The sequence below is a fragment of the Neopelma chrysocephalum genome, unplaced genomic scaffold, assembly GCF_003984885.1.
Source record: "Neopelma chrysocephalum unplaced genomic scaffold, ASM398488v2 Primary Assembly neopelma1_88, whole genome shotgun sequence".
Taxonomy (NCBI): domain Eukaryota; kingdom Metazoa; phylum Chordata; class Aves; order Passeriformes; family Pipridae; genus Neopelma; species Neopelma chrysocephalum.
Window position 1 is genome coordinate 3,426,434 of NW_020897750.1, and position 20,339 is coordinate 3,446,772.

A 20,339-nucleotide genomic window follows, 5' to 3' on the forward strand; every position below is an offset into this window, starting at 1 on the left:
CAATCCCCTCCCTTGCCCAGCAGGCAATGTTTTGCCTGATGCCCCCCAGGACACGGTTGGCCCTCCTGGCTGCCAAGGCACTGCTGACTCAGATTCAACTTGCCATCGACCAGGACCCCCAGGTCCCTTTCCACAGCATGGAATAGACTAGATATTTGGGTTAACATCTATGAATACGTGTAAATGAATAGAGGACTTGAAAAAGGCAATGAGTTACCTCAGCGAAACACTTCACTGGAATACATTGGCCTAAGTTTGATCAGGGACAACCAAAAATTCACTGATTCCGTTTAACATTTTCTACTACACCAGTATATGGGAAGAATCAGACACAATGTGCAAAATACATGCAGTCAAAATTCTGGCAGTACACACTCTTCTCGAGTAAGCACAGAGTACACATTCAGTGATCCTTGCACTTTGTGTGGGGATGCAGTGGTTTAGACACTGGTTTGCTGGGTTTTTTTAATTGCTGACTGTACACTTTCTGCACTGTCTGCTGGAAAACTGTCTATCCACATAGTATTCTCCATCATTGATTTCTAGTTTTAAAGTGTGTAACAGGTAAGCAAAACCAAATACCCTTCAAGTAGTCTGTCAAGTAGAGACAATTGCTACCATTGTCACAGCGATCTCCCATCCTTGTAGGTAAGGGACCATGGACAATGATTGTAGGAATCAGACTGCAGGGGATAAACATAAAAATGTTATAAGAACCCTTGTTTTAAAACTCCCATTTGGATTACGTGGGTTTTGTTTTATGCTATTTATTTATTATTTTACATAATGTACTCATTCCTCAAATTCTTTACTCTTTCTATTTAAAAGCTGGAGTCTTGCTTCTAGGCACATTCCCTTCCTTCTTACCTGCAAAGTACATAAAGCCTCTGTTCCTGCCAGCCTGCATTAAACACTGCAATACAATTATCCTCTGTCACTGGTGTTATCTCAGGGAATTGAATTAGACTTCCTAGTTTAGAAACATCAAATTATTTACACAAAATGTTATAGTTGAAACAGATCCAGTTTAGAGCACTAAATGATGGTTAGGGTAGTAAAGACTAAAAAGATCAGGTCACTGATTTAAAACAGAACTAAAAGTTGAATTTGATCCTGAGGGTACCTGTTGAGAGTCATATCAAGCAGGTTATTGCCTATTCAGAAGCACGGAAAATCAGTTTTTCTTTTAGCCTTGTCTCTAAGTTGCAGCTGTAAAAGTTTCCTCAAAAAAGGTTTGTTTTGGACCAATAGCAGTTCTGTGGGAATTTCGCTGTCAGTTTTTCACAAGTACAAGTTATCAGAACTTTTGGTTAAGAAATATGAAACAGCTTTAGATGGATGTTCAAAAACACCCCTGATAAGTCCCTTCTATTTTGATACCTTACACATAAGGGTTACCTACAGGGGCAGAAAGGGAAGCATTCAGCAAATCACAGAATCATATAAATTGGTTCTTTTCCTGAAAAAGGTGCAATATATTTCATTTCTCACTCTTTCAACACAAACCAAAACCCTTTCTTACAGAAAAGACTGTCTTAATTTGCTTATTGCCCTTATAGCTGAAACACAAAATTATCAGTTAGCATGTCCTATGCACTTTAAATTGATATAGTTTGTTGTTTAAGATTACTCTGTCAAGAGTATGTCAATACATCTATCATCCATAAAGCTTTTTGATATATAGATCTCACTGTTCTAGGCATAACCTGATTACAATTTAAATTTTCTTGATGTATCTGGATTTTACTTGTATCACCACTCTAAATTGTGACAAGAAATCAACATGGAACAACACTCAACAGCATTTCCAGAGTAAAATATCCCCCAGTAGATGTGGGAGTCTTCCATTGGTACTTACCCCATAACTAGATGTTATTTCTTACCTCCACCCTCCAACATATTCCCATCAGTGCCCATTCACCTCTCACTCCTCTGACCGTGAAATGGGAGACCCCCATTAAACAGGATGAAAGCTGTTGCATCAACCCTCCCTCCTGTCTGAATTTAGAGGGTCAGTTGCTTTTTATGTGCACCTCAAATATGTGCAGTTTTAAAGCAGCTTCCCACCAAGGGCAGCTTGTGCTACATTTGAGGTTGAGCCAAGAGAGATCCCCTCTCCCTGGGATCCCTGAGCACTCCCAGGCCCCCTCCTGTGTCCCACGGCTCCCACAGGAATGTTGAGCACCCGCAGGTCGGGGGGGACCCTAAGCCAAACTTGCTCCCACTGGCATCACAGCAAAACCTGGCTGAATTCAATAGGATGGAAAGGAGCCCAAAGGATGAAAATACAAAGATAATGCTGTGGAATGCTGTTGCTGACTAGTTGCATTTGAATTTAAAGTGAGGAAAAGATGAAGGGAAAGAAAAAACTTTGGTAAGAGTTATAAAATGCTATGTTTTCCATTCCCAGTTCAAGGAAGTTTTCACTTCCTTGCCAGAAAAAATTGCAGTGTCTCTTGTCATTACTCTATTTCATTATTTAAATTAAAATAATTTCTGAAAAACATTTCTTCCCTTTTCCCCCTTATACATGCTAAAATATAAAAAGGTAGAGATAAGTATAAAATCCAACCTTTATTCCACTTTGAACAAGCTTGTGTATATCCAAAAAAGGTTCCTTGAGTATGTCTCCTTCGGGAGTGAAAATCTTCACATATCCTTCTTTCTCAAGAATGAAGAGGCGATGGGATCCATCCCCACAATGTACTGCTCCAACAGGCTGCCTTAGTCCACTCACAACCTCCTGAATACAGAAGCAGTTGTGCTTGTGTTTTCTAAAGAAATTTAAAGAAAACATGAGACACTTCTTCTTTTTCGCAACCGTGACACAACAATGTCCCTATAAGATGAAATTTTTGTTCTGCAGTGATACTAGAAAGTTTATATTAAAACCAGTTTTATGTATTTAAATATATAATCATATATCCAGAATAAATTACTTCCTTGAATGTAGGGAAGCAGATAATACTGAGTATCAGTTTGAACTCCACTTGAGCAAAATTTGGCCTGTGTACAAGAAAGAGAAAATTAAATAAACTTAGATCCAATATGTAGAAGAATGAGAGAGAAAAAAAAAATTGGTAAAAGAAGAGAATAATTTAGAAATACAGAATTTCTACCATAAAATAAACATACTAAATTTCATCACTTTGACAAAATTTGGCTTCTAAAACCCATTTAAAAATAATGACTTACAATGGGATAATCTAATTTAATCATTTTCATGAAAAAAATACATTAATGAAATAAATTGAAGATCATGAAATAAATATTTTACTAATAAACTTATTGTAGTTGTTTACAATAAAGTAAAGTAATATTACATTCAGGTAGAAATTACTTCCCAGAACTATGTATGATCCACAGGCTGGACGATAACCAAGATCCACAGAGTGGATCAAACCAGGATTCTAACACCTTTTCAGCAAGGCAAATATCAAATGGTACTGAAATGTTGAAGTTAATGTAACTTTCTCTTTTGATGTACACTAGCAGCAGCAAAAGAAAGTAACATCTGGAAAACACAGCTGCTGAGCATAAGGACATACTGAGCTGTTTCACTGTGAAAACCACAGGCTTTGATAGAGGTTTTTTTTTTCAGATTAAGCAGCATTTATCTTTATGAACCTGCTGATCTCTTCCTCTTTGTCATATTCTTCCATGTGGTCCAGGGAGTTAGAGGCTGGCCCTCGCACTTGTTTTCTTGGAAAATCTGGAAAGCACACACCACCATCTTTTCTTGCATAGTAATAGCAAAACTCATCAGCTGTAGTTTGGAGAAAACCTTAAAAATGCAAAAGAGCATACAAATATTTAGTGTGTTGTCATGTCTGCAGTTTAGTGTCATCAAACTCATCTTTAAATAGATTACAGTGGAAAAAGAGGTCATTTTAAACAAAGCACTATCTGCAAAAAAAAAGGCCTGCTCTGAATAAACACAAACTGAGTATTACCTTTTACGGTTTATTCATCTGTATTTGTATTAAACCTGATTTTCAGTGTGCTTATGTAAAAATACCAATTCGTTCAAAATGACACAACAATTCACTGACTAAAAATTAAGAGACAAAGCTCAGAGTTGAGGCTATGATACACTTCTCCCTGATTTTAAGCTATCAATCAAGTATCTGCAGTAAAATAGCTTGAGTAGCTTCTATGTAACTTTTTTTTTTTTTTTGTAAAGTGGCTTGTTGTAGTCAAAATCTCAGTAAAGACTTTGGTAAAAGGCACGAAGTAAAGACTGTGGAGTGCTGCCAGCAAAGGGCATTGGTTGGAGAGGTGAATAATCACCAGTCAGGTGAATCTCAGAAAGGCAGAAGTGCTGCTGAAAACTGCCCTGGGTTGACATTCACTTGGCCTCTGGCTGACTCCCAGCATCAAAGTGGGTGAACACAGTGTCCTATCATGAGGTCTAGCTTCTCAGCCCCCAAACCCTCATGAGGGGGATATGCCTCATGCTGCACTGGAGCTGGCTTTGATGAAAAGTGGTCTTTAGCTTTTAGGTTAAAATGGGAAGGAGTTCGAAGGCCCAGATAAACAAGAAGCTGGTAAAATGAGGGCCCTTGAGGAAAAAACCTGCCACTACTGCTATTACACTATGTTTAATGACATAAAAGTATCTATTTCTGTTCACAAACCTATTTCTAGTAATTTCTATCCAGTTTTTAATCACAAGTATTAAATCTAAGGAGACAGAGTCTGGCTAGTTATACATGTGCTATGTTATTAGAACGTGAAGATAATATGTCTTAAGTTGCTTTCGTTCCTTTTTGTATTATTGGCAACTGTCTTAGGATGTACTATGGTCCAGGACATAACTCATAGGATACACAGAATTAGCACTTAATTGGAATTAGAGGCCTAATTTATGCATGGCTTTACCACTTGTGAATAATGCAGTAATCCATAGGTCTTGGCCATAAACCCTCTGGTTTATAATGTACAGTAAGAGCTGATCAGGGACAGCTGTGTTTCATTGGAAGGTGCCAGTTTCTTTTAAGCGAAGCTTTTTCAGAAACATTATCAGTTTTGACAAAATTTTAGTTAACATGATGTTTCTGGTCCAAACTCAAAATTCTGGTCTAAATGAGAAAGAAACAGACAGCAAGCCTCATATCACTATACTCCAATGTCTTGTAATTAGGGTGTTTCATTAGAAGGAGGAATATTCAGGTCAATGCCCCTCATCTGTCAGGCAAGAGTTTGACCCTAAGTCTCCCATTTCCCAAGTAAATGTCCTAACAACGACTTTATTAGCTATCCTGGGGTGGTCTCTCTGTGGCTTTCTTCATGGAAAATTTCGAAAGAGTTCAATTTCTTCCTTATGTGGAATAGGAAAATTTTTTAGATCCCAGAATTTTTGTGGAGTGGAAAGCCTTTCCCACCCAACTGTACTTCTTTTCATATACATCTTCCTTTAAAAATATTGGAAAAATAACATGACAAAGCCATCCTTTGGTTTCTATAAAATAATATCTGGAAACACATGGTAGTGTGTTGTGGTGTAAAAGTTTAATTACCATGATTTGGAGCTTCAGTAAATTTCATCTCTGAGGAGCTGGTTTTAATTTATAGTAGTTATTTGGAGAAAATGGAAGATATAATTCCAAGTGGAACAACGGAAGAGGAACTCTGATATAATCACAGAGTACTATTCCAAGGCTTGTAGATATAAAGCCAAAATCAAAGGTAATCTAAAATCTTGCTGTTGAATTATTTGACTTAAGAATACAGAGTTTTGTCTGTAATAATTTATTTCTCTAGGCACAGAGAGTCATTCAAAAAAAGGCAACAGCAAATTAGAGGTGTACGATTACTAAGAATTTCTAGAATTTTCCAAGTATACCATCTACTATTTACTATAGATAAATTACTCTTGGCTTGAATGGTTTCTTTAGTTGGGAAAGCTGAGAGCATATTGTGATCATGTTGTTCACTCGGTACATGTCCCTTTCAAATAACAATCAGATGCAAACTCACTTGACTAGTGCAATGTCTTTTCTTACATGTAAGACTAATCCCATTTCCTTATGAAATATTTTATCATGCACTTAAGTACATGTTGCACTGCAGCTGCCTTTTGCTATTTAGCAAGCCCATCAGCAGGTTCCAAGAAAGGATAAGGCTTATGTTCCATTTTCATTAAAAATGCTTGTAAAAAAATGGGGTTAGAATTAAACTGAGAAAAATGTTGCATTACAGGAAGGAATGTAACCTCTGTAAATACAGTTTCACGTGTGTATTAAGCGTGGAATTTTGTTATTTTGTTGTATTAAAACCATAGTAACTTACAAAAAAAAAAAAGAAAAAAATTTGCATGTGTTATATATGCTCAATTTAACATATTAACAGAATCACTAAAGGCAGTTAGAAAAACATTTGCTTCTACTCCCTATCTGCTTGTAGCCATTTAATGTCTTCTGTCTTGTGCTTAGATTGTAAGGTCTTTAGTGTAGTTTGCCATTTTGTTCAGCATTTGTACAGTGTTCAGAAGAATGGTCCCTGACAAGTGCCCCTAAGCAGTAGAACTGTTTGGAGGGGAAAAAAAAAAAAGATCATTTTGCTCAGTCAAATACAGCTCCGTCACTGTCCTCTGTGAGAACTGTGCCTAACAAGGACTGCAACCCTTGGTCCTGTGTGAATTTCTGTACTTACTACTTTATTTTAAAACTCATACATATTATTACAAATTTCCTACCAGCTGTGTACGTGTTGACAGAGCAGTGCCTGTGTTAACAAAGAAAATTGAAATCACAAAGGAAGATTAAACATCATGTTTAAGTGTCAGATTTTGCACAGGCTTGCATTTCTGTGCTTTTAAAACTTTCTGTCTTGCAAACAAGAATCAAATGACAGGCTTTTCAGTTAAGGCAGTTACAGTGAAGGCTTTCTGTGTTCGCCTTTATAAAACACTGTGGGAATAAGTTGCATGATTACAAGCCTTTTCAAAGGAAAACTTCTGCTTTGAGCTGATCTCCACCTCCTCTCTCCATTTGTATTTGCATTCAGTTGTTCCTCACACTGTATCTCCCTTCCTACCCTACCTTCACCAAATTCCATTTTGCTGGATTCCCTGCTTATCCATTCCCTTGCCTCTTCTCTTTGACATACAACTCCAATGTCGTGGTAGCCCGTGTCCCAGTCTTTACAACAAGTTAAGTTCCTATTCACTCCCTTTCCTGTTTGCACACAGGATTGAGTATCATCCGCTCATCTGAGTAGACTTACCCTGGCTTTGAGGACATTTGGAAATCAGGCTCACCTGCTTTATTTCTGCTGTGACCTTGAGCACACAGTTCAGTATTGTGTAAAAGAAGCATTTTCCTGCTTTGGGGTTTTTTTTCCTGATTTGCACTTTTGACAGCTAGATGTGAATTTGTTCACAAAAAACCCGCATTTGCCTCTCTCTTCTCAACTGCCAGTGAAAACCAAATCAGAGACATGATTCCAGACTGACTGTTTCAAAGTGTACTAAGTCCACTGGTAGTTTACATCATTTCCTATTGGTTTTCAAGTGACCAGTGGCCCTTTTGTCATACTCAGATGTTGCATGTACCTGCACATGGGCAGTGCCAGGGTTAATCCCCTCGATGCCCTTGTTATCAGTAGCAAAATTATGACCCACTACTATTTTTTCTGCAGGTTGACTATGTTGACTGTGACTATTAATCAGTCACGTTAGAACTTCTGGAAGTGCTGTGTGAGTTGTAGAATTTCTTAGAATTCCAGCGTTTGGGGGTGGGGTGCCCCTGTTGTTAAAAAAATCCTATCAAGCATCTGTTCTTGTAATGCCTGGATTCAGATCAGGGCCTGGATCTGAATTCACCCACAATCATCTGGAACCCATTCTTTCAAATGAAAATAATGGAGACCAGACAGTTCAAAATCTCTCCCATGTCCTTGAATGGCACTGTGGCTGTGGCACAGGTTTGTTCCTTAGAATACGCCATTTCCACTGGCATGGATCAAGTTTCTGCTTATGTCCAAAGGCAGAATCAGCCATGTCTTTCTTTACTTGCTACATTGATAATAAATATTAGACAGTCTTCCCTTATGACCTTGTAAAACTTAAAATTCATATTGTTTGAAGATACCTCATTAAACCACTTAACTCCAGTGTCTCCACCACTAATCACTTAAACTGAGGCTTACAGTAAAGATTAGATGAGAAATAATCACAACAGTTACCTGGAATGAAGCAGGGAAGTTCTAATCTCATAGTCTTTGTGAAACATTACACTCTCCTGCATATCCACACAATCCTAACAGCTATTTTTATTATTCTGTTTGAAGAAAGAATAGGGTCCCCTTTTTCTCTGAATATTCCTAAAGAAGTCAATGGAAGTTATGACACAGTCATAACTGGTGGGCAAACTGCTGTCTTCAAAAGAGTTAACCAAGCATCTGCTACAGTTTTCATCTTTGCAAAAAGAGACCGACAATAAATGAATTTTTGAAGCTAACTCAGTCTTGGTTAATATGTAGTGCTAAAATTTCAATCCCAGAAAAGATGCTTGCTATCTTAAAATGCTAATAATATGTGCAGGACTTAAGGGATAAAATTATTTTTGTAGTCAGCAATTTCCTTAAACTCCGTTGTATTGGTGTTCAGAAACAATTAGCACTCCCTAATGGAGGAAGAGTAATTATTCGACTTTTTAACAAATGCACAGTGAATCATTGCCAGAGACCTTGGGTTTGGGGGCCTGTTAATTTTCAACTCTTTGTTTAATCCTCCAGGCTAAGCTGAAAACACAGTTTCCCCATTTTCTATTTTTTTCTGTCTTTCGCAATAAATATTATTATGGCTATATGAGTCTCACAAGTAAAATAGAAACCCCAAATGAGTTGTTATTGTAATTATTTATATTTCAGAAGGTATAAGACTATTAAACTATACTAAAATCCTGTAGGCCATCTTCTTAAAAAGAGGGACCTGAATCTTAATTAATATCTTTGGGAATCCTAAAATAGGTATCAGGAACCATATGTACCAGTCAAGTCACCAAATTAACCCTGTTGGTGGATGCAAGTATGCAACAACTTTTTGTTAGCACAACCTACTTTCAGAACAATTATTTAGAACGATTATTAGCATTTGATTGATGTAGGAAAAATCCAATTTTAACTGATGCTGAAGTATGTAAGCTCTTTTCCTGCAAAGCACAGTGCTCTGCCCAGTGCTAAAGTTATGCTTTCATCTGGTTATCTTTCAAGGCAACCTGGGTGGTCACAAAAAGCACTTGACATCTTGATGCACTTCAGCAGTTTTACATATACACAAACTTTGTAGAAAAATAAATTTGTCATTCGTCACCACATATGTTGATCTGAGGAGCGAGGTTCCTGTGGCTACAGCTCCTGTGCTGCTCAGCCCTTTCTCTCCCTCCCTCCACCTCCTCCTTCTTTCTCCCTTTTCCCTCTTTCACTTTTTTCAATTAAACAAATTGTTTCCTCATAAACACAGAATTTCACAAAACAACTATGAGGGTCTTGCTCTGCAGAATATGATAATCATTTGCACTAGCTACAAACTCATGTCAAAAATGTCTTTGTGTGGACTTCTTAAATGGGCCAAACATTTAGAATATCTAATCTGTTATCGCTGTTCAGCAGGCAGTCTTGGCAACTATGATCTATTCTGGTTTGCTTTGGGGAATGTGATAAAGAGCAAGAAACAGCTGGTTTAAGAAAGCCTTAGAAACATCTCTTAGTTTATAAAGACAATAATAATATTTTCATATTTGAATGGGTTGAGATACATGTTAAACCACAGTAAAGGGAAAATGTAAGTCAATTCAAAATGTTTTCTCAAGTCAATAAAAGAACACTGCAAAAAAACTCCTGTGCTCTTGGGATTTCAGAGAAAACAAGTACACACTGTACACATGCAATAAAAAAACCCTCCTCCAAATCCCATCCACTTAAACTATCCCCTTTACTCAAATATGTTTATATTCTATTGAAGAGATGTGTTCATATGTAAAAAATGACTATTCACAAATTCATTTTTCGTCTCATTATCAACTCTTTTTTCCAGTCTTCTAGTAAAAAAAAAAAAAAAGAAATCTCAATCAATTTAATTATTTTCTCCTGTGTGGCATTGTTTGTAAGTAGTGTTTGGACAGGGAAAAAAGCATAGTTTAAAAATGACAGTCTTAAACATATAAATAATTTACTATTGAGAATACCAAAGATGTTATTTAACATAATAGTGTATTAAGACAGTGTTTCTAAAAGAACCATCTTCTGCGGTTATTTTGTTGATACAGTTACAAGTGATAGCACACATTTGGTGACTGCCTTAAACAAGGCAGGGTAAATTCTGCTTTTGGTTATGTCCAGCTAACTCTACTGACTACAGTGAGGAAGTGTTAGGTTAGTTAAGAATTTGGTCGTTAACAGCACGTTGGAAGTGATTCAAAGATCACAGAAGTCTATCAAATAGCTCCCTTTGATTTCAATGGGCTTTAAACCCTGTGGAAAAAAACATCAGTTTCTAGGGTAACAAAACCAGAAAAAAACACTTTACTCATCAGCTTTTAGAGTCTAAAGCAAACAGCCAGGACCTTTTATTTCTTGCATTTTAGAGCAATCTATTGTTTAGAATAGCCTTTTGGATGGCCAACTGTTTGTTTGCATGATTTGAATTAACACGCAAATATTTCAGCAAAGGTAAAAGTTTGAGGTGCCTTTGACAACAATCAAGCCATGTGTGTGTCATGGAGAGTTTAACAGGAGGGTGGCAAGAAAGTACTCAAAATATTTACCTCCCTACATAAGATGCACTGTGAAAACTGAAACATTCTGTCTTTGCTTGGGCAAAATCCCCTGAATATAAATGGGAATTTTTCCCAATTAAAAGTCGGATCTATAACCGCTCAGACAATATCAACATATCAAAACAGACATCTTTTAGCCCCGTATTTTATTGTAGGTTTTACCTGGTATGTGACCTCTGCAAGTATAATAGAATTCTTTACAATAGTCTTTGCACAGGTAGGGAAGAGTTAGTTCTCTTTCAGCTGTTTCCCCTTTCTCAGGTGAGTGGAATAGGTTCTGAGCGTGAGGTGAGCAGTGTGCACATTTGATTTCCTCCAGTAGCCTCGCACATTCTGTGTTGTTGGTAACAGAAAGTATCTGCAAGCCACAAACCAGAGACAAATAAACATATGATCTGTTTCCCCATCTTACACAAAGGAAGACTGCATGACCTAATGTAATAAACAATGCTAGTGGGACAAATACAGTTAGTATCAATGCATTTTGTTTCAAGTGCAAAAGTTATTATTATGAAATGTGCGATATGCCATTAGTACGGTGAGATTTTCATTTCTCTGATTTCTTACATAAGATTCTATAAGAACCTTACATAAGATTCTATAGGATTTCTTATCTGAGCTTGCTTCTCAGATAAGAATAATAGCACTCAAGTTATTTTAAAGACTCATGCCTGCCATCTCTTAATCATATAGGCAATCTCTCAACTAGAGAGATATGTATATAAGGAGGAGTTATAGCAGCAGGCCTTTTATCCACTTCTCTTATGAGAAATACCTACAAATCTAACTTGTAAGGTGTTTAGAGGCTAAAAATTAAAGTTCTACCATCAAAACACATCAGGAAAAACATGTCTAGGTATGTGTAAAAGAGGTGTATCTTGAACGACACCACTGCCTGGCTACTGAAATGACTGCTGTGGAATTGAGCAGGTGCCATGGATTTTTCATGCTTTAAATGCTGCTCTGCTTTTTGGTCTCTCTAGTGCAAACTACTTGGAGGCGGGAAAACCTGTGTGTTTTCAGACATATCTTTCTACAAGTGAAAAAGTAGAATTTGTAACATCTTGTTTGCATCAATATTGAATCTGTAACTTTGTCCTGAAAAAAAGAGGATATATTATGTATGCATAGCACTTGAAGAAGCATGAAACCACGACTGATGATGTGTTTAAGTAAACACAGGAGCCTAAGGAGCGCAATGTCATCAAATCGTGAAAAATAATGGAAAACAGCATAGTTGTCTTTATTAGCTTTTGAATGCAGTGCACTTTGTTAATCTATTGTTAACCACATGGATTGTTTTTTGATCATTCATCCCAATGGTGGGTAGTGGGAAATGTGTTCCCTCCATTGAGATTGACTCAATCTGATCCAATACAAAAACAAAGCTCAGGTTCCTTCTGCTATTTATTTAACACAGCTATAAACAAGGACTGTAAGAAACATTAAGAAATATTAATGTGGTAAATATTTGTGTTTGTAAAATTTGTAAATATTTGTAAATAGCATTTTGAAAACATTGCTAGTTTTGTTATAGCTCATATCTCTGAGTTGATTTGTAGAAGGACTTTTCAATGTCATTCCCTTGCAATGTAACATTAAAGGGGAATTATCTAATTTACTTTTGAAAAAGTAAGTTATTCAATGCAGGAAGGCTCCTGATATGTTTGAGTGTGCTGTCTCATACATCTGTTCTCTTCTTGGATGCTGTACTTTGATAACACAATTCTGAACGCATCTTTTTATTTACAGATCATAACTACATGAATTTCAAAAGCTTGAGAGAAATGCACTTTCCATTGTTTTCAACAGATAGGTATTCAAAATATTACACAATATATGTACGACCTGTACATTTAAACAAAATCCTGGTTAAAACAACCTTGATTTAGAAGGCAAACTCTTCCCAGGAAAATTTAGTCTTACCATTGTCAAAAGGCCATCTGAAATGTGTACTAAAGTTTAATGTTGTAAGTTGGGACCCTGATTAGAACACCATTTGGCTTCTATCCTTATTCTCGATATGCTGCCACTGGCGTCAAAAAGAATTCCTCCAGATTTGCCAGGATCATTAAATGCAATAAATGTTCTGTTCTTGAGACTATCTGTTCTCACACTATCCTCAGCTTCATAGCACCTGCAATTCAGTAATGTGATTAACATCTGCCCCACATATTGTTTATTATCTCTCTTCAGACCCTTCTTGAGAATATAACTGTCTCACATATTTTGGAAAGGGTTTGTCTTCTCTCTCTCTCTTTTTTTTTAAAAAAAAAAACCTCTAGGACAGTAATCAATTAATTGCATGGTGCATGTATGGCAGAAGGTTTGCATTGGTCCTGAATTTTTTTGGGAATTCTTTCCATGGCTGCAGGCTCTTCTCTCCTGAAAAAGTATAGTTTCTTTTTGCTAGATTGCTCATTTGAGCCATAGCATTGCAACTGTTAACCTTAGTCTTCTTGAGTTTTGTATGTTGTTCTAGATATGGTAAATGTGGAGGGAAATGCCTTGAAGTCAAGAACTAAAAACACAATGATAATTACAACAAACTATAACCAAAATACATAACAACTAAAACTTTGAGCTTGACTTAATACTGCCTAGGACTGCAGTCCAGGTAGTAAAAAAATAGACTTGACGTGATTGCTGAGGTAATCTTCTGCATGAGCTGCACTTTATTAAGGGATGCTGTGATTCTGATGGGAAGGGGCCTGTATAATTCATTGAGGTCATTGTCTGCCAAAGAGAACAAAGTCTGAAGCCAATAGGGGATGACTAAAAGCACTATCCATAAATGCTACTTTTAAAGAACATTATGTCACTTCTCTCCTGAAGTAAGGATGAAATGGCCCATTTGGGTGTTTCCACCAAAGGAAACTGTACCTTGAGTACAGACCCTTCAAAGTACTTGCCTACATTCAGTAGTATCACCTGGTTTGCAGAACTCTCCGATGTTTTCATCAGGGAGCTCATCTCAGGCAGTAGGCTTTCTTGTGGTAGCAGTATGACGGTGTGTTTAGAAGTACAAGTAAACTCAAGGTATTACTAGGTAATTATTCAGTGTGCTTATTGAATTAACTCCACAGTGATGCAGATAGAAAACTGTACTTCTACTGGAAGACTCCAGAACACATTGTGTACGGAGGGAGGAGGAAGGGGGGGGGAAATAAATTACAGGATAGCAAAGCTAATTTACTGTTTCTTGTGGAAAACGTAATTGACGTTGCCTGGTGATACAGGCTTGCCAACATTTCAGTCCTCAAAGTTAAGACAAAAGGATCCTAATCCCCCTGAGCAGCTGCTATCCAGGAATTAACCACAGGAATTCACCCCCTCATGTCATTTCTGGAATGAATCTTGGTCATATAATAGCTAATCGGAAGATTAAGGAAAGAGAGTCAATCAATTATCTGAAAATCAAGTACAATGTTACTTAACTTTTAGAATGCTCAAGCAAAATAAGGTGGTAACATTTCCTCTGTGTGAGGTCTGATGTGTAACTCTGTCCTGGCTTGAAGATAGGACAACCTCTCTATTCTGAATTTCAGTAAATTGATAATGTATTTATCCTGGAGTATATTAAAACAGTTTTAAGCGAATTCTGAAACACTTATTTGAATTAAGCTTTTTGGATGTCTACTTTGAAAGTGACCTTAAAGTTGACAATGGCTTTGGTCTTTTGAAAAAATGTAAACTAATTTCCTCCTTCAATTTTTAAAGTCGTATGTGAAACCATCAAACTGCAGTGGTTTAAACTAACTGTGCTCTGGAAAATATGTAAAACTTCCAAACATTTATTGCAACATGCCTAATAATGATTATGCCTGCTGCTGACTAATTTACAACATCTGTAAGATCATCCTTTAATCTCTAGCCACATGAAAGTAAAATGGGTAGACTAAAGGTAAGATAAATCCTGGAATGCACAGGAAAACATAGCATACTAAATTGGTTTATCAACAAAAGGAAGAGTGCAAAGAAGAAACAGAAGATGACACAATAGACAGAAAATCTTTATGATTAATATTGTCATCTGTTTTGTGTACTCTGTCATATCTAGTTGGAGAAAGGCAGTACAATTTTGATACTAACAGAAAAAAACCCAGTGAAATAAGTCATTGCATTAAGCCATATTTGATATACAAGCATTTATGTCTAAAAATCATGTGCTGACGAGATTGTTCAGCTGTTGAGTTGAACATATGCCTCTTCTGTATTATAGTGCTGGATTATGTCATTAAAGAGTTCGGTTTCAATTTTAGGGTAATATTTAAATAGATCATTGTACTAAGGCAGCTGTTAAAGGGACCCCAAGATGAGTTATTTGTTTAGTTGGATGTGTTCAACAATAGCCTTTGTTCATGAAAGAGCCAGAGCAAACAAATGATTGTAAAAGGGCACACTTGAAAACAATTACTTTTCACCCATTCCTTGACAGCCTTGGCTGTGAAACCATCCAAGGTAGAGAGGACTTCTTTGCCTGTCAGGCTGCAAGCAAACTTTTAGAAAAACTGATATTACAATGTTTGACTGGGATGTAGTAGCCCTTCAAAAACAAGGGGATATTGCAGAAAAATAAAAGACAGAGTTAAATGTCAACAGGATGCAAATATTGTACTTGAGCCAGTGCAATGTTGTATCTGCTTATTATGGTAGCTCCATTTTTCTTCCCAAAGCAGCAGGCAATGGTGGTCTTTTCATTATAAGCACAGATCAATACTTTGATCAAAAATTCTCAAAGACTTAGCATCTTAGCCAAGAAGCTCTTATGAGAATGTCTACTGAGCATGCTCAATTAATTAATTTTTTTTTCTTTTAAGATGGTAGCATTCAAGTTTCTGTTAATAGCATTGCCACTCCATCACATAGGTATATCATGGAGTTTAAAAAAAGCTGGTTTTGGAACTGTAGTAGAACGCACTTTAAAAATGTGCTTTTAGAAAAGTTACATTCAAATGTGTCCCATAATACTTTGCCATGTCTTTCACAGAATGACCACCTCATTCTGTCAAGTATAAATGACATACACTTTGACATTTTTTCTAAATATATATTGGTATGATAAAGCAGATTTATGAGTTCCATAAGCATTAATCTTTAGTGAAAAAAGTCTGATTATACAACCCTGTAAAATAATATTCCTTAAAAAGTGTAATCTATATTAAAAAAAAAAACAACCAAAAAACAAAACCAAAAAACCCACAACCAATAAAAAGCCCAAATAAACAGGTTCAACAGCTCAGAAATAGATACTGTGGCATATATGGTCACTTCCTCATACTTATGTCAGGTTTTTAGTACCATTAGTAAAAGAAAAACCTACACTCAAAAGGAATTAAAAGATTTTTTTTTAAAGGAATAGTAAGAAGAGAATAAACCCTTCAACTGCCTTGAGATGGAAAACTAACCAAAATTGAACTTCCAGTTTACTGCATTCAACCAGTTACCACAAGGGTCTTCAAGCACTGAATAATCTCAGTAGCATATATGCCACCAAGACATTGTAAACAGGGTGAATTAAGGACATATTTTCCAGTCTTGATTCTTTTTTTTTTCTTTTTTTTTCTCTTTTTCTCAGCTAGATCTTTCAGGTTATCTGTGTGTGGTTAGTTTATAGTTTAATTCAATTATCACACAGGAGCTTAATGACACTGTCTCTAGACAACATGAAGAAATATATCTGCCTTGAATCTCAAACTGCTGCTGCATATGGTATGAATAAAGAGAGATCTGCAGCTGAAAACCTGCAGTAAGACAGTTCTCACTCATCTGGGAATAGAGGGGGTAGGACAAATGCTCCCTCAAAAGGCATGAACATTTGGACAGAGCTGGGGACTGAAGGAGAATGATGTTCTCCAGTTTCACCCATTAGTGAACCAACTAACAAACACAATGGTGTTGTTGTTATTCTTTTGCCATAAGCAACAGGACTCTGTGTGTGGGCAGCAGTTTAGTGGGGAGGAGGATAAGTCGACCCCTTTTTGTCCTATTGATTTTTTCCTATTTGCATGACTTGAGCAAATTAAATGATGCAATATGGCTTTTTGTTACAAAACAAAGTGAGAGATACCACCCAGACACATATGTTGATTCGTAGAAGCTGTTTACATGAGAATGGAGTGAAATCTACCGTGAACTGAGCATAAAAATTCGATTCAGGCTGGGTATTTTTTTTTATTATGCTTGGGCCAGCAAGACTGAAACACAAGTTTTCCAAGAGTCTCTCAGACCTTGACAACTACAGAGTTGTAACTGAGGAATTCTTAATTAAACCTAAACCAGGATGAAATAGGAAAAAAAAAGAAAGAAAGAAAAGGAATAATAATAATAATAATAATAAAAAATAAAAAAAACCACCTGATTGTTTATTTCACGTGCAGTGACTCTTAATGACACTATTCAGCAACTTCCCTCCCTGTGCGTACCCCTGGATGCGGCACTGGCCATCACAGCAGAGCTTATCAAACACAGTCCTGCCGGGTTAGGTACCCACGCGTTTGAAAATCTAAGCAACAGGCTGATAAGCAGAATTTAACTTGCTAAAGGATGCAGAGAACTTGACGATTTTAAGAAATCGGTGGGCAGAGGAGGTGCTTCCCTTCACATGACCGCAGCTTGAAATTGGGCAGAGAGGCTGCCAGGTAATGTGAAAAGGCAGAGTGTCTCACGGCACCTGGTGCGAGGCACCGGTCCTGAGCGAGAGCCGTGAGACCGGAGTCCTGCAGCGGAGACTTCAGGGGTCTTTCGCCGCTGGTACCTGTAACTGTGAGTAGCACCCGGGCCCCGAGGCGGCTGGAGATCACGGAGTGTTGCTACAGCGGCACCAGTCGCAATCCAAACCCCCTCCTAACTTTGCTCCTGCGGAGCAAACCGGACACGAGTCTTCACCCCAGAAAAAAAGCCAAGCCGGATGGCACCGCCGGGCGAAGGCAGAGCCCCCTCCGCTGCCGCTGCCCGGGCGGCGGCCGGAGCCCTCCCGGCTCCTCCGCCCTTCCCCGCAGCCGCGCCCGGGCAGCGGTACCTGCGGGCGGCCCGGCCCCGGTGCACCGGGACGGGGCCGGGGCCACCGCCAGAAACTCCGGCGCTGCGGACAAGAAGTAACTCGCCGGCAGAGCCGCCGGCCGGCACCGCGCTCCCCCCGCGGGGCGCCTGTCCCCTCCAGGGCGAGGACCTGCCGCGCTCCCCGCGCCTCCCGACGAAGCAGCCCCGCGCCGGGACCGCGTCCCTGCCGCGCCCTCGCCCCCCGGGCAGGAACGGTCGCCCCCCGCCGCGGCATCGCCCCCACCCGCGTGGGAAACGCGGCAGGTTCGCGGCCGGTGCGTGGCTCCACGCAAAAAATAGGGAAACAACTCCAAAAATCTCCCCCCACCCACAGCCCAGCGCAGCCCCAGGTGGTGCCTACCTTCGCCTCGGCGTGCGGCAGCCCCTGCGGCTCGGAGCGGGAGCAGCAGGACAGGCGTGGGTAGAGGCCGCGGCACATCGCCTCCCCGCCGCCCGGGGCCTCCGGGGACAGCACCCGCCGGTCCCGCTTCTTCAGCCGCCGCGGCGGGGTCCCGTTGAGGCACCTTCTCCTCCGGGCGCCGCTCTCCCCAAACTTGGCATCCCCCTCGAAGAAGCACAGAACCACGGCCACCAGCAGCAGCTTAAACGGCAGCATCTTGAGCATCATGCCTGAGGGAGCGTGTGAATGCACCCAAACCGGGGATGGGGGGGGTGGGTGGGGGGAGAAGGAAGGAGGGGAATCCCACTGACTTTTCTTTGCACTTCAGATCAGGAAACCACCTCCCTCCCCCAGAAGGGGAAAGTCTGGAGGAGAATAATAACAGTAGCGGTTAAAAAGCCGACGGAGGAACAGCACCTCGGCCACCCCTCGCTTCTTCCAAAAAGGCGGACGCGAAGAGGCAGGAGCGGGGGACCGAGCCCCCCGAGCCCCCGGCGGGAGGATGCTCGAAGCCGGCGAAGTTGTGCGAGCGGCACAGGTTTTAGCAGCTGCCGCTGCCGCGCCGAGGCGCCGAGGCTCGGGGCGGGCCGGGCAGCGGGCGGCGGCAGCAGCAGCCCTTCACTTGTCGTCCCATAGGAAGGGTGTCCCCGCGGCGGGACTGCGGCGGCGGCCGGGCCGGGCGATGCCCCCTCCGCTGCTGCTGCTGCTGCTGCCGGCGGCGGCTGCGGCTCGCCCGGGCTCTCATGTTTCGCTCCCTCTTTTCTTCTTCTTTTTAAGCGGCGCGCGGGGAGGTGCTGCCACCGCGCGCCCTGCACGTCACCCGGCGGCATCCACCGGCCGCGCGTGCCGCCCGCCGGGAAGCGGGAGCGGCGGAGGGGCCGCGCCCGCCGGGAGGGAGCGGCGCGGGGGCGCGGCGGGGGCGCGGGGCAGGCGGCACGCCCCGCCCCACAGAGATATCCCCCCCACCCAAAGGGGGTCCGGCTGTCCCTTTTCCCCCGGTGGAACGGGAGCCGGGCCTCCCGGAGGGAAGGAGGGAGGAGGCGGGCGCCTTCCCGCTCCCCTGCCTCGGCGGGAACCGGTGGAGCCGCGTCGGTGCCCGGTGGAAGGCGAGCGTCGTAGGTGGGTCCTGCGCCCCCGACGGCCGAGGCGCCCGGGGCAGGGCTCCCTCGGCGCTCGGCTCTGGGTCTGCTCGCCCGTGCCCGCCCATTGCCCCTATAACTCATCCCCGAACGCCAGGGAAGGTTCCAGAGGCGTGGGGCCAAGCGCGGGGCGGGCATCGACGGCGGGAGGTGCCCTCAGCTCCCGGTGGCTTTTTCCAGCGGAGCTGCGGAGTCATTACTGCCACCGGAGTTGCCGTGGTTCTCAGACCCCTCGGTGTCTGTGAGCGCGTTGACACTCACGGCTTCGTTCTGACCGTGATAACAAAGTACAACCTGTTGGTAATGGCGGCATGGAGGCCGTTTCTAAAGGTGGGAGGGAGCGGGATGTGGAGGGGTAAGCATCGTCCTGGTGTGCCGAGAACGGGAGACTTGTGTGTGGAAAGAGTGGGATGAGCCGAGTACTTTACTTGGTGGCAAGAGAGCACCTGCTTGACCAGAAGGCAACCAAAAAGGGAAAGGACAGTCCAATGTGAGCAGGGGAGAAATGGATTTGGGAAGAAAAACGTTGGAAGCCCAGAGAACCCGAGCCCAGGGTAGAGGCCGAGAACGCTGAGAGGAGGTGCTGCAGAGCCCCACGGGTGGGAAGAGGGAGCTGGAGAAGAGGAAGGAGGGGAAGCCCTCGGAGGTGGCTGAAGTGAGGGTGCAGCTACTGCCACTGACTTGGGGGTAAAGGGCAGCTGGATAAATAGAGTCAGAGGTGTATTTAGAGAAAAAATTGGCTTGTACCCAAAGAGCTCCCTTAGCAGGGAGAAAGGGAAAGAAGTATTGCACAGAGTTCCTGATGTGTACTAGCATCTCTAAACCAACTAGGCCCTGTTCCTGTTCACCTCCCATTTGTTTTTCACCAAACAAAACTAGTCTCTTCATATTTACATTTGAACTCTTACACAGTCCACACTGAACTAAATAGGAGTTTGCCATAGATAAATGGTACATCAGATAAATTATTTAGTAGAC

The 20,339-nt window shown here is 41.0% G+C and overlaps 1 protein-coding gene across 1 annotated transcript in view; it reads right to left on the reverse strand.

Moving 5' to 3' along the window:
- The window catches only part of HHIP (hedgehog interacting protein), a 74,683-nt gene extending 55,925 nt beyond the window's left edge, over nucleotides 1-18,758 (reverse strand). The window contains exons 1-4 of the mRNA XM_027692730.1: nucleotides 18,184-18,758; nucleotides 10,944-11,139; nucleotides 3,628-3,784; nucleotides 2,573-2,774 (exon numbers count right to left, since the gene is read on the reverse strand). Of these exons, the coding sequence (XP_027548531.1) occupies nucleotides 2,573-2,774; nucleotides 3,628-3,784; nucleotides 10,944-11,139; nucleotides 18,184-18,450 (822 nt within the window). The 5' untranslated portion in view covers nucleotides 18,451-18,758. The remainder of the gene's footprint in view (nucleotides 1-2,572; nucleotides 2,775-3,627; nucleotides 3,785-10,943; nucleotides 11,140-18,183) is intronic.
- Nucleotides 18,759-20,339: the final 1,581 nt, after the last annotated feature.